Raw genomic sequence first — 13,034 nt, forward strand, 5'->3', positions numbered from 1 at the left:
AATTGTGTGTTTTAGCTGTGATTGTGTTAATGGGAAATGTGAAGAAGGCAGGAAGGCTTTGTTTCCGTTTTCTGTGTTGAAGGAAGAGATGCAGTGGTCTTTGGGGAAAGGTTGGCAGAATGGCACAAAATATATCCAGGGATGCAAGTCCTTGCATCTTACTTTGACTAAACACTTTCCCTTGACCCTAATGCTTTGTACTATACAGATATTTTTTGTTATAATTCTGCTGAAACAGAGTAAGAATTTCAAACAAAACCAAAATCAGAAAAAACCATATGAGCAGTGTAGCTTGGTAATAAGCATCATATTTGAGTCCAGCATGACAGACAGATTTCTCGCTGTGCTGCAGATAGAGAGTTTTGTGAACTCTTTCAGGTTTAACAAGTCATATTAACACAACCGTGCCTTAACATCTCTCTCTTTCTTCCACCCCTTCCTGCTTTCCACAGATGGTTCATCACCGTTTGAACAGCAGCATAGTACATCACCTGCCACCACAAAAGTCCCATGCTGAAGACCCTTTCTTCATCGTTGAGACCATTTGCATCTGCTGGTTCTCCTTTGAGCTCCTCGTGCGGTTCATCGCCTGTCCCAGTAAGCCCGCCTTCTTCAAGAACGTCATGAACATGATTGATTTCGTGGCCATCATCCCTTACTTTGTAGCCCTCGGCACAGAGTTTGCCCGCCAGCGGGGTGTGGGCCAGCCTGCCATGTCCTTGGCAATCCTCAGGGTCATCCGGTTGGTGAGGGTCTTCAGGATCTTCAAGCTCTCCAGGCACTCCAAAGGCTTGCAGATCCTAGGACAGACACTCAAGGCCAGCATGAGGGAGCTTGGCTTGCTCATCTTCTTCCTCTTCATCGGAGTCATCCTGTTCTCCAGCTCTGTCTACTTCGCCGAAGCTGACCACGAAGGCACAAGCTTCACCAGCATCCCTGCTGCCTTCTGGTGGGCTGTGGTCAGCATGACGACCGTGGGGTACGGCGACATGTACCCTGAGACTGTAGGTGGCAAAATTGTAGGCTCCCTGTGTGCCATTGCTGGAGTGCTCACCATCTCCCTCCCGGTGCCTGTCATTGTCTCCAACTTCAGCTATTTCTACCACCGTGAGACAGAGTGCGAGGAGACAGGGCAGTACATTCACATTACCACCTGCCCATACACCCCGCCGCCCTCCCCTGCCCCTGCCGCTATCCGGGAGAGGGCCCACCTCAAGGAGAAGCATCACCATGGGGATACCCCCCATACTGTGCCCAATTCAGAACTGCTAGACGGCGTGGTGCCTATGGGCAACTCGGAAAACCCCAGCAAACGTCTCGTAACCCAAGTGTGACCCACCTTACCTATCCAAGTGACCGATCCCCACATCCCGACCTGACTTAGCCCTGCACCTCATTGTCTTAACTGGAAGGCTCTGCAAAAGCAAAACCCAAAATACCAATTAGCCCAAACGCCGGTCTCTGGTTTGGCTTTCGAACCCAAAGACAGTACATTGGGTACAGAGAGAACCTTTCGCATCACTTTTAGAGAGGAGACTGGAGGAGAAAGACAGCTGTAATTAAATTTGGGATGGGGCAAGTCACAGTGGGTTGCCGGCAGAGCACATGGCAGGACACAAAATAAGGGGGCATCACATGAACTCGGTCGCAAGGAGACAGTTAGACAAACAGACACACCCTTTTGCTCTGCTCCTTGCTTGTTTGGCTGAGGGCTCAGTCCATCCAGGAAGAAACAGTCCCTCCTACCCTCCTTTGCTCCTCTCCCTCTGCCTTGTCACACGCCGCTACCCTTCTGTGAGTCAAAGAGGCCCTGGCATGAAGATGCCTCCATGAAATCACAGCAATGCGTTCTTGGGTTACATCTGTTGGAGCGCACAGTGGAACATACCCAGAGTGACCCGGTCCCAAATAGCAAGAGCGGGGGATAAATAAGGGAACGCCATCAGCCACCCGCTTCTGAATCAGGGCATCATAGGGAACACTGTTAGCGCATTGAGGCGGGGGGACTGTAAATACATCTCCAGGATACAACTGGCAGAAGCAAAGGAGTTGTCAGCATCCATCTGTCCGTCTTTATAGGATCCCCTTTCATTAGGTGGCTATATTTCATTTTGCTGACAATCCACAGTGAAAGGGATAGGGGCAGACACATGTTAATTCTTAGGCTACAACAAAGGTGTAATGCTTACATAACTTTTGTTGTGAGCATAGCTCACTGGTAGAGCATCTGCCTTGCATGCAGATCCTATGACAGCTCTCCCTTTTCTTCCAAGACTCAGCCCCAAACCATTCTTCCATTCATCGCAAGGTGGTAAATGCCAAGCCTGTCCTCTTCTTCTGCTTCGGTGTCCCTCCCAAGAGGGCAGTTGAGGGCAGCACAGCCAAACCTTTTGCCCCATCTCTAGGACTGACTCCCTACTGATCATTAGGCAGGGCAGGGCAGCCTAGATCATGCTTCAGATTTTGGTGATACCCATGAAGGGGCAGCAGCTGATCAGTTACCGAGTTCAGGGGTGGCCCGCTAGATGCTAACTCCCATCAGCCCCAGCTAGAACAGTCAATGGGCCAGGGAGAACCACAGGGCAGCCACCTCGATTGAGATAGCATTAAATGTTTACCACCATGGAAAGGGGGAGAGCGAAGAATACTGCTTGAACATTCTGCTTCTGGCACCAGAATGTCTTAAGCTTAGAATTCTGCCTCCTACTGAGTCAAACCATTGGTTCATCTAGTTCAGTACTATCTGCCCTGACTGGCAGTGGCTCTCCCAGGAAATCTTACATAACTAGCAGGTAGAAATAGCAGGTAGAAATCTTCCCAGCCTTACTTTGAGACACCAGGGGTTGAAACTGGGACCTTCTGCATTCAAAGCAGTTGCTCTACCACTGAGCTACAGCCTTCCCACCTGCATAACTCGAAAGGGGATTGCCTTATTGCTCCCTCTGAGTTGACCCTTCTTCTCAGCCCAGTCACAATTCTCTGGCATCCTTGGGCAAAAAAAATCACCTTCCGTTCAGTCATTTTCAAATCCACTCAAGCCGCAGCATGGCCCTCTTCCACCCCAGTCTGGCTAGCTACAAAATACTTAGCCACGTGAGCTCAGTTTGGTCTGCCAGCTGAAGAGCACCCTTCACTCCCTCCAGGGAATCTCTGCTCTGATAAGTGATGTCTCTTTCAAAGTCAACCCCTATGATCTAGCCTGAGATATTTTCGCAGGAGGGGACAAGTGAAGCGTTTCTCAAAAGTCTTAACCCAGCAAGTATCCAGCAAACGATCCCTACTCTCCCAGCCACCTTTCTTGTCTTAATACGTATTGTTTCCTGCTCCATTGGTCTTACAGGCTGGGTAGAGCGAGACCTAAGGGGAAGTTTACATTCATTCATCCACAGTGACATTTTCGCCCTATCTGGCTGCAGAGAGAACGCGGAGCAGAAATGCTTTACAAATGAAGAAGAAGAAATCCATAGCTACTTGGGCTTCATTAGGATGTGCGTAAGACTTATGCCATAAGAGAATAAAAGCTACTGTGTGAGTAATGTGTGTGAGTAAGCTGAAGGTGTCTGGGTAGAAATGAAGAGCAGTGCAATTACCTAAGAAAAGGGTGATTATGGTACCTATAAATAAAAGGGTAGCTACAGTTATGCCAATACTGCCTCCCCCCCCTTCATTCAGATTTTGGTTTGCAAGGTAATTGTAAGTTATGTCAGAGTGTTAACTTACGTTGCAAACCGCAGCAGATGAAGATTGTAACTGGTATGCAGGGACAAGACAGAACCCTGTGATCATTCAGGTGGCGTTCCGTCCATGCAAGTATGGCTCCAGCAGAGCTCTGCTGGGTAAGATCAAAAGCCCATCTAATCCAGCATCATATTTCCCACAATGGCCAACTAGATAACTCTGGGAAGCCTACAAGCAGTTGTAATCCTAGCAGTGGCACACTGCCTCACTTGATGCTGCAAGCAGCCATTGTGACCAGCAGCCACGGACAGAATTGCCCTCTACGAATAACTTAGGCCCATTTACTTCTGGGTAATACTTAGTAGCGCACCATCCACTTTTATCTGGGGCAATGTGGATTAATGTCACAAATTGCATACTGCACAAAGTTACTGCTTCCTCTTTGCCTATGGTCAAATCTCCTGCCAAATGGTTTCAGTGGCATGCCCTGGGTTCCAGTTTTATGAAAAAGGGAGAGAGAAAAATTATTTCCACATTCTCCAAACTGTGCGTGTGCACTTATTACAACAAAGCTAGATGTCAGGATATGTACACATTAGCAGCTTGAAATGCAGTGATGTCACCCCTTCCCATTTGTGTTTCAAGTCTCTTTTTTTTACATTGCTTTACACATCAGAGAGAGGAAGAGGGATGTTTCTCACCCAGAGCACATTATCTGATTTGATCTCCAGTTCACTGAAGCTGATATCTGTGTATGTGCTGACATCTGCACAGGCATGATAGCTGGTCTCCAAAGTCTACAACCTCACCTTCGCTGCAGCTTCTGTTTTCTAATTGGATGGAGGCTGGTTTTATAGAATTGTAGAACTGTAGAGTTGTAAGCGGGCCCAAAGGGTCATCTAGTCCAACCCCTTGCGATGCAGGAATCACAGCTAAAGAATCCCTGACAGATGGCCATCCAATCTCTATTTAAAAACCTCCAGTGAAGTCCTCCACCTTCCAAGGTAGTCTGTTCCACTGTCAAACAGCTCTTATCATCAGGGAAAGCACATCACAGAGGACCGTTTTTCATGAATGCAGGCTACATATGCATTGCAGTCCTGTGTACTGAGCCTCAAGAACCATTGGTGGGAGCACACTGGAACTGGAGTGAAAGGAGTAAACTCCCATTTATTTTGCACCCAGCATGCTCCCACTGCTGGTTTGGGAAGCGGTGTACTGTACAACATTAGCAACAATCCTTATCTATCCCATAATTCCTTATGAAATACTGTGTTTTGATGCTTCCCCCCCCAAACCGCAGCTTCAATCTGAATTGAGAAAAGAAAGCTGCATTTTAAGCCAGTGTACACAGCTAAGAAGAAAAAAAGGTGACTCTTATTTAGGTTGTCCCCTTCTTTTCTGATTGCTGCTCTGTGCCTTTAACAGAGGAGGAACTTCATAGCTGCACACTAGGCAAACCTTCGATCTCATAGTGGCTGCATTGTAGCTGTTTAACAACCAGGACCACAAATATAGGTGGCACCCATCTCTGTAACAGCTGTGACCTCGCATGTATGCTGCATTTTTCAAACATCCGAGTAGCATGTAATTTCTCTGTGTAATCCAGTAACCGCAGTGTGATTTGTGTACAGAATAGCTGCACTGTCGTTGCTAACCAAACTTGCGCTGGCTGCGTCGCTGTTGATATTCAATTACCTTGCAATTATTACTCTGCTGTTGTGGACACACAAGTCACTGTTTAAAGAACAGATACAATTCAGAAGTTATAGTTTAGAAGCAGGGGCTTGTTATTGTGTGGATCCAAACAGCTAGAACCCACGTGAAAACTGTTGCATAAGTTTATTATATAGAAAAGTGGTCATCTGTTGCCCTCAGACACATGCTTTCCCATACACATTTTCCTTGCCTGTGATGACGATAGACTTGCTTCCCCCTTAAGACATAGTTTTCTATGTGCAGATTACAACCCCGTCTTAGGGGAATGTTCAGAGATGCTGCTCCTCTCTTGCAATCTTGTCCAGGAAAGGCTACCATGTGATTCTGCTGCATGAGTAGCTCAGTTCTAAGTCTTCCATTACCATTGCAGAACTGCAATTATAGGGAATTTTATAAATGCCTTATGTGTACCTGCACAAAAACGGCATTAGAGATGGGCGCTGTCATGTTAAAAGTAAAAATGACATGTAAATTGCTGAGAATGACTCTCTGAATTGGTGCTACTGTTGAGTGCATAGTGTAGTAAATAAGAGTGACAGCCATTCTCTCCCCACCCACACCCACCCCATTGAGGTTCTGGGTCTTTAACAGCTGCATCACAGGTAGAAATTCCACAGCCAAAGCTGCACCTGTTAAAGATACAGTCAGAACGGCCTCCGATGACATGCGCAGGGTCTGGGTCAGTTCATATGGGGAGAGGCAATCCTTAAGGTATTAGAGCCCTGTAAGTTGCCAGAGTTGCTGTTAGTTTAGGGTTACCAGACTTCCCCGGTTCCCGGGGACAGTCCCCGGATTTGCAAATCTGTCCCCGGACAAATTCCATCCCCAGAATGTCCCCAGATTTGCAAATCTGTCCCCAGGAAACATGGCAGTGGCAGCCTCAGCAGCCCGGAGCCAACCTGGTAGCGCAGTTGGCTCTGGTTGGCTTCAGGAGCTGCTCGCTGCCATGGCGCCTGCCATTTTTGCTTGCCAGAAGTCCCCATATGATGTGTCTTGTGTGCAACACATCATATGGGGACTTCTGGTGAGGAAAAATGTTGGCTGCCATGGCAGCCAGCAGCTTCTGAAGCCAGCTAGAGGCAACTGCACCACCAGGCAGGCTCCGGGCTGCTGACTGCCGCCGCCACTGCCAAAGGGGAACCGGGGACGTCTGGCGGTACAGATCTCCTGCCCCCTTCCCCCTTTGTTTTGACTGATCAGGGGAGGTTCGGGAGTTGTGGGCAGGTGGTCATTGCCCAGTTTTTTAAAAACTGTGCATTTATGTTTCACAGGGTGTGAAAAAAGGGCTTTGCACCATGCCTGGCAGAGAAACTGCACGCCTTGTGCCCCTCCTGGGCAACGGCCGCCCAATCAGTCAAAATAAAGGGGGAAGGGGGCAGGAGATTGGGGGAGGCTCGGGAGTTATGGGCACGCAGCGCGCCATTGCCCAGTTTTTTAAAAACTCTGTGCATTTATGTTTCACAGGGTGCGAAAGAAGGACTTTGCACCTTTATACAATATGCATGTGTGCTTGGGCCCAGGGTCTTTTGCCTCACCATCCCCACTACTGACTCCCTGTTGCTACTCAGCTTAAAAAAAAAAAAAAAAAGTGTCCCCGGATTCATTGAAAAAAATCTGGTAACCATATGTTAGTTGCAAGTGCTATTCATACATCGTAACTGTTGTGCATGGAACAGTAATATGCATGTGATTCACTCCATAGTGCAGGGATAGGGAAACACTGTGCCCCACCAGATGTTATTAGACTCCAATTCCCATCAACCCCAGCCAGCCTGGGATGATGGGAGTTGTAGTCCAATAACTTATGGAGAGCAACTGGTTCCTCACTCCTCCCATAGCAGCACCATTAAAGCTGCAGTGGTACACATGCTTCCAGGACACATGCTTCCCAGTGAGCCCAGTGGGACATATTTCTGAGTAAACATGGAAATGATTGGGCGGTGGGGGTGGGAATGCTTCAGAATAAGAGATTGGCAGTTTGGTTGTTCTCAGCTATGTAGCAGCTATACCTGCTGGGGATTGTCCACACACAAGGATTAACTGTGGAACTATGCTGTGAAGCATCTCCCATGACAGCTAATTTGTTAAAAGTGAAATATACATAGCAATTGCTCGATTCTGTGATACAATACCCCATCATATTTCAGAGGCAGGGTTTAATATACCTTTGGCAAGGGGGTCTTCTGACCTTCTCCATACATGGAATCTCCCCATCCTTGTCTTGAAACCTCAGAAGAAAGGGGGCTTCAAGTGGACCCCACCCGATGTTTTGCCTCTGATGCCATCACACCTTTCAGCAGTGGCACAAGGTCTGCTCTCTGATAATGCCTCTACCCCATATTGTGGAAGTGGAAACGCTTCCTGGTTCCTCCAGCTTGATCAGCCCCTTGCAAAGATAATAGCCAGGCGAATGAACCTCAGGTGCTGATGCTTATTTATCTGACTTACTAGCCCCATGGTTGCTCACCAGAAGTTCTGTCGCCTTCCAGCGGAAGTTAAGTTGGGCCTCTATCAAAGAAACAATCTTCCTATGTACCTAGGCAACTGGCTTCTGTCAGCAATGAGAGGCTCATGATGAGGCCATTTCTTCCGGGGGAATATTTGGACACGTTTCAACATTTGGAGAAGTTGCCGATTTGCTTGCCAAGTGCCGTTTTGAAAAACTCACACTTGACGTTCAAGAGGACTCTCAACCAGACGTCACACACTGATGAATCCAGTGACTGACACAATGGATTACTGGGGTTCTGGATTTCCACCTGATGTAAGAGGTTGTGTTTTTTACAGAACACTGCTTTTGCTTTTCGCTATAGAGAAGTCTCTCTCTCTCTCTCTCTCTCTCATAGAAGAACTTCCCAGCTGCCATCTTGTATGTTGCCGTGAAGAGAAAAGGTCTCTCATCCCGTTTTATTTATCTACAATAAAGTACACGGCACTTGTTATTTGTTGAGAACAGAGAAGAGTTTTCTATTTCCCTTCCCCACCGGGGATCCTCTTCAGATTGTGTCAACAAAACCCAGGATGAGGTAAAGAGGCCTTCGATTAGCTCAGGAGCAACCCAGAATGAACCTCCTGCTAGCCCCTCCTCTCAGCTTCTCCCTCATGGTACATAAGCCTAGCTCCATCCCTGTCTTAGGAGGCCCAGTCATCACCTCTGGCCCGCTGAGGTGGCAAAGTTTAAATATAGGCTTCTAGAATAGCCTGGATTCCAACTAGGCTCAGGCAACAAAAAATTGGCTGGACAAGCAAGACTTTAGGGGAGCCGAACACTCTTGTTAAAAAAGGCATAATGCAGGATGACATCTCTGAGGGCGAGGGCGTCCCCTTGTGGAAACCAGTTGCCCAGATGAAGCCTTGGCAAGAGGTTACCTTGGACCAAATCCTAGAGAGGGAAAGGCTGCATTATTCAGCTAAATTGAGTTTGGCTTGGCTAGCACATAGAAAGCAATGTACGTGGCGACAGAAGAGTTTGAAATTTTGCACTGTAAAGCTTCAGGGTGCATGCACACACACAAAACGAATTCTCCTCCCCTCTGTACAGATTTACAAGAAAACAGACATACCGCCATCATTGTTGTTGGTATGTTTAGGGCTTTTGGACAAGGTTTCAAGTTTGGATGGATGTCTGACAATACAGACAGAGGGCCTTCTCGGTAGTGGCGCCTGCCCTGTGGAACGCCCTCCCATCAGATGTCAAGGAAATAAGCAGCTATCTTATTTTTTAAAGACATCTGAAGGCAGCCCTGTTTAGGGAAGTTTTTAATATTTAATGCTGTATTGTTTTTAACACTCGATTGGGAGCCGCCCAGAGTGGCTGGGGAGGCTCAGCCAGATGGGCGGGGTATAAATAAATTATTTTATTTATTATTTTTATTATTATTATTATATTTTACATGCACCACCACCTACCATCACAGAATTCCTTCGATCTGTCCCCTTTTGTCTGTAGCATTTAGGGATAGAAGAGGAGTAGTACCTGCTCCAAAATTTAAGATCTGCAGAACGGGGCCTTTTTCCAAGTGCCCTCTCTAAGAACCCAATAAGAACTCTGCTGGATCAGGCCAGTGGCTCATTTGTCCAGCATCCTATTCTCACAGTGGCCAGCCAGATGCCTGTGGGAAGCCCATAAGCAGGACCTGAGATCAAGACCCCTCTCCCCTCCTGCTGCTCCCAGCAGAACCACTACTGCCTGTGGCTGTGGAGGCACAGCAAAATAGCCATGGTGGCTAGAAGCCATTGATAGTCTTAAGGTAAAGGTAAAGGGACCCCTGACCATTAGGTCCAGTCGTGGCCGACTCTGGGGTTGCGGTGCTCATCTCGCTTTATTGGCCGAGGGAGCCGGCGTACAGCTTCCGGGTCATGTGGCCAGCATGACTAAGCCGCTTCTGGCGAACCAGAGCAGTGCACGGAAATGCCGTTTATCTTCCCAACAGAGCGATACCTATTTAACTACTTGCACTTTAGACGTGCTTTCAAACTGCTAGGTTGGCAGGAGCAGGGACTGAACAACGGGAGCTCACCCCGTTGCGGGGATTCGAACCACCGACCTTCTGATCGGCAGGTCCTAGGCTCTGTGGTTTAACCTATAGCGCCACCCACATCCCTTGATAGTCTTAACCCTCCGTAAATTTGGCCGTGTGTACACGTTAGCAGCTGAAAATGCAAGGAGGTCCTTTTTCCTCACATTTCGAACCACAGTTGTATGATACCGTACACAACCAGAGAAGGGGCAGGGAAGTTTTGAAGGGAGCCTAAGAACAGAGGAAGGGCAACAATTTCTATGGGGCAGACAATGGTGGTGCCCTATGTGCACCTCCCAGCGTCAGATCACCTGTGGTGGGTTTCCACCTTTATCTCCCCCCAGGGCTCCTGGGCTTTTTCTAGAGCTACATAGTGGAACCATGACATGGTAAATATTATTCTGTCTGTGATATAAGGGGAGAGCTATTCTTGTTATACATTACTAATCTTCAGCTGAGGGATCATTGGCTGATAGACCACAAGTCCATCTAAAATGGCTACTGGGGTGGGCCCTACTATTAAGCAGAGTGAAACATTTGCCTCAGATAGCTAATTCTGTGTGTCACAAAAAGCAGGAAATGGATTTCCCTGCCTTTTTATTTACTTGCCTGTTTCGAGAGAGAGGTTCGGGGGGGGGGTATTTCTGTCTCAGTTGCCCAAATAACTTTGTCAGCCTTGGATACTGCGCACCTGGACTTGTGGCCAGGTGGGGTGAGGGTGGTAGGCACCATTTGCTGTTCTGCCTCAGGTAACAAAATGTCTTAGGCCGGCCCTGGTGGCTGCAGCTGAACACTTGTCCGAAGCTGATGCAAAATGGCAGAGGGAAGAAAGAAGCAAAAAGCCACAGAAGGAAGGATGAGGAAAGATGGAGGAGAAAGGTGCTGCTTCTACTAATAATAATAAGCAGCGTAAGAAGTAGAGCCTACTTGCTAAAAGTAGAAGGTGAGACTCCTGGATCCAGAAAGGTTCGAAAACACTTGTATGCATGGTATTAAAGGTAATGTTTGCTCCAAGTGAGGAGATGGAAGGATGGAGGGATGGATAGATATGTAATTCTGGAGGCAAGTAGGTATCTGAGAGCAGGGTCACTGGAGGCAGCAGTGGCAGATGTCACACGCCCCACCCCATATGCCTTGTGCTAACTTTGGGTCCAGGGAATCACACGTGGTTCCCCGTCAGCTGAGGGCAAACTTCTGTCTCCAACGTAAACACGCTGCATCTCCAGGTAGCTAAGAATAGCCTGTCCTGGTAACATGAGAGATCAAGCGGAGGAGAGAAACAGGGTTTACCTCCTCCTTGGCCTTGAAGTGGGAAAAGCCCAGAGGGGAAAGGAATGTCCCGCTGAGGGGCAGTAATTCCTGACAGGGAAACTTCACCACCTTCTTTGCCCCCAAGAGGGGCTCCCATGCCACTCAATGCTGCGCAAGAGAGAGGGAGGCTTTTGGCTGAGGAAAGATGTCTCAACAAGCAGCCTTCCTAGCCCACAGGAGCCCCCACCCGACCTTAATTCAGGTAATCCCAGGCCCTCGAGGCAGTGCTGGGGAAAAAGGGAATTCTAGAGTCCAGTGACAAGAAAGGAGTGGTCCCCGTTGCGTACACCAGGAGGCAGTGCCTACAAAGGGAATGAGAACTAGCAAACCCAATACAGTATAGCAGGGGTCAGCAAACTTTTTCAGCAGGGAACCGGTCCACTGTCCCTCAGACCTTGTGTAGGGCTGGACTATTTTTTTTTGGGGGGGGGAATAAAAATGAATGAATTCCTATGCCCGACAAATAACCCAGAGATGCATTTTAAATAAAAGCACACATTCTACTCATGTAAAAACAAGTTGATTCTCAGACTGTATTTTGAAGGGGGGGATGATGAACGAATTCCTATGCCCCACAAATAACCCAGAGATGCATTTTAAATAAAAGCACACATTCTACTCATGTAAAAACACACTGATTCTTGGACTGTCAATCGCCTGTTGAGAAGGCGATTGGGCCGGATCCAGCCCCCGGGCCTTAGTTTGCCTATCCATGCAGTATAGAGTAGCAGTTGAAAGTTCCAGGTATCACTCAGGAATTCTAAGAAACAAAAATTAACGAGAGTTATAAATAGTGTTTTCTGTTAGTTTCTAGGGCTGCGGCTGTTCTCCTGCTGGATCAAGCCAGGGATCTGGGGAACACATGATCTGGATCTGGAGTCAGGCGGGGGTGAGGGCAGAGCTAATGTCTACTAATAAGAGGTTTTTTTTAACCCTGTACAGTGAAGGGGGGGGGGTGATAAGGAGATGCGTCTCTTTCCCCCTCCTCCCTGACTGCCCTGCAGAGGGCAGGAGGGTTCAACTCTGCCGGGTGCAGAATTCCCTGCAAGGAGAATGCTGGCATAACAGACCCCTGCAGTGATAAGAGAGTTGAGGGTCAGTTCAGCTCAGACTGGCATATGTGTGTGTCTTCCTCTGCTGGAAACAAACAGCCACAGTGCAGTATAAGGGCTGTTCAAAGGCCTTCTTGAAAACAGCCCCACACTGCGCTTGGCAGACACTATCTACCTCTCGTTCTTCCTGTCTGACGCCCTGCACCCTGACGGTTGCTCCAGGCTGCCCAACCTAGAGCAATTCAGGGCTTTTTTGACCTGACTCAGTCAAAACACAGATCCACCTGAACTGATTCACAGAATTGTAGAGGTGGAAGGAACTCAAAGAGTACAATGCCTTATGATGCAGGAATCTCAGCTGAAGAATCCCTGACCAGTGGACATTCAGCCTCTGCTGAAAACCTCTAGTGAAGAACAGCCCACCATTTGAGGGAGTCAGTTTCATCGCTGAACAGCTGAATTGGCCTGATTCAATTCAGAGTTGCAGCTTTGGCTGAATCTAGTGGACATTCCAATACATTTCCTGCAAAAATTGGTTCAAATCAAAGCAGTTTCGAAAGGTTCAGTCCAAAAGCTTGATTCAAAATCTTACTTTTATGAGGTGTGCAAATGCACGTCATTTGGAACAGTTCAGTCCACCATCTTGATTCAAAATGGCATCCAATGGTATTCGAATTAGTGCCATTTGGAACGTTTCATTCCACCATCTTGATTCAAAATGAGGTCCCACGTCCAAGCATAGGCTCCCCGATCT

The 13,034-nt window shown here is 47.9% G+C and overlaps 2 protein-coding genes across 2 annotated transcripts in view; one reads left to right on the forward strand and one right to left on the reverse strand.

The window, feature by feature from the left end:
- Window positions 1–8,339, forward strand: part of KCNA7 (potassium voltage-gated channel subfamily A member 7) — a 30,533-nt gene extending 22,194 nt beyond the window's left edge. The window contains exon 2 of the mRNA XM_080976858.1: window positions 453–8,339. Coding sequence (XP_080832984.1) covers window positions 453–1,334 — 882 coding nt within the window. The 3' untranslated portion in view covers window positions 1,335–8,339. The remainder of the gene's footprint in view (window positions 1–452) is intronic.
- Window positions 1–13,034, reverse strand: part of SNRNP70 (small nuclear ribonucleoprotein U1 subunit 70) — a 113,263-nt gene that overhangs the window by 41,366 nt on the left and 58,863 nt on the right. The gene's annotated exons all lie outside the window — the stretch shown is intronic.

This window comes from Podarcis pityusensis (assembly GCF_964106645.2).
Source record: "Podarcis pityusensis genome assembly, chromosome: 13".
NCBI lineage: Eukaryota > Metazoa > Chordata > Lepidosauria > Squamata > Lacertidae > Podarcis > Podarcis pityusensis.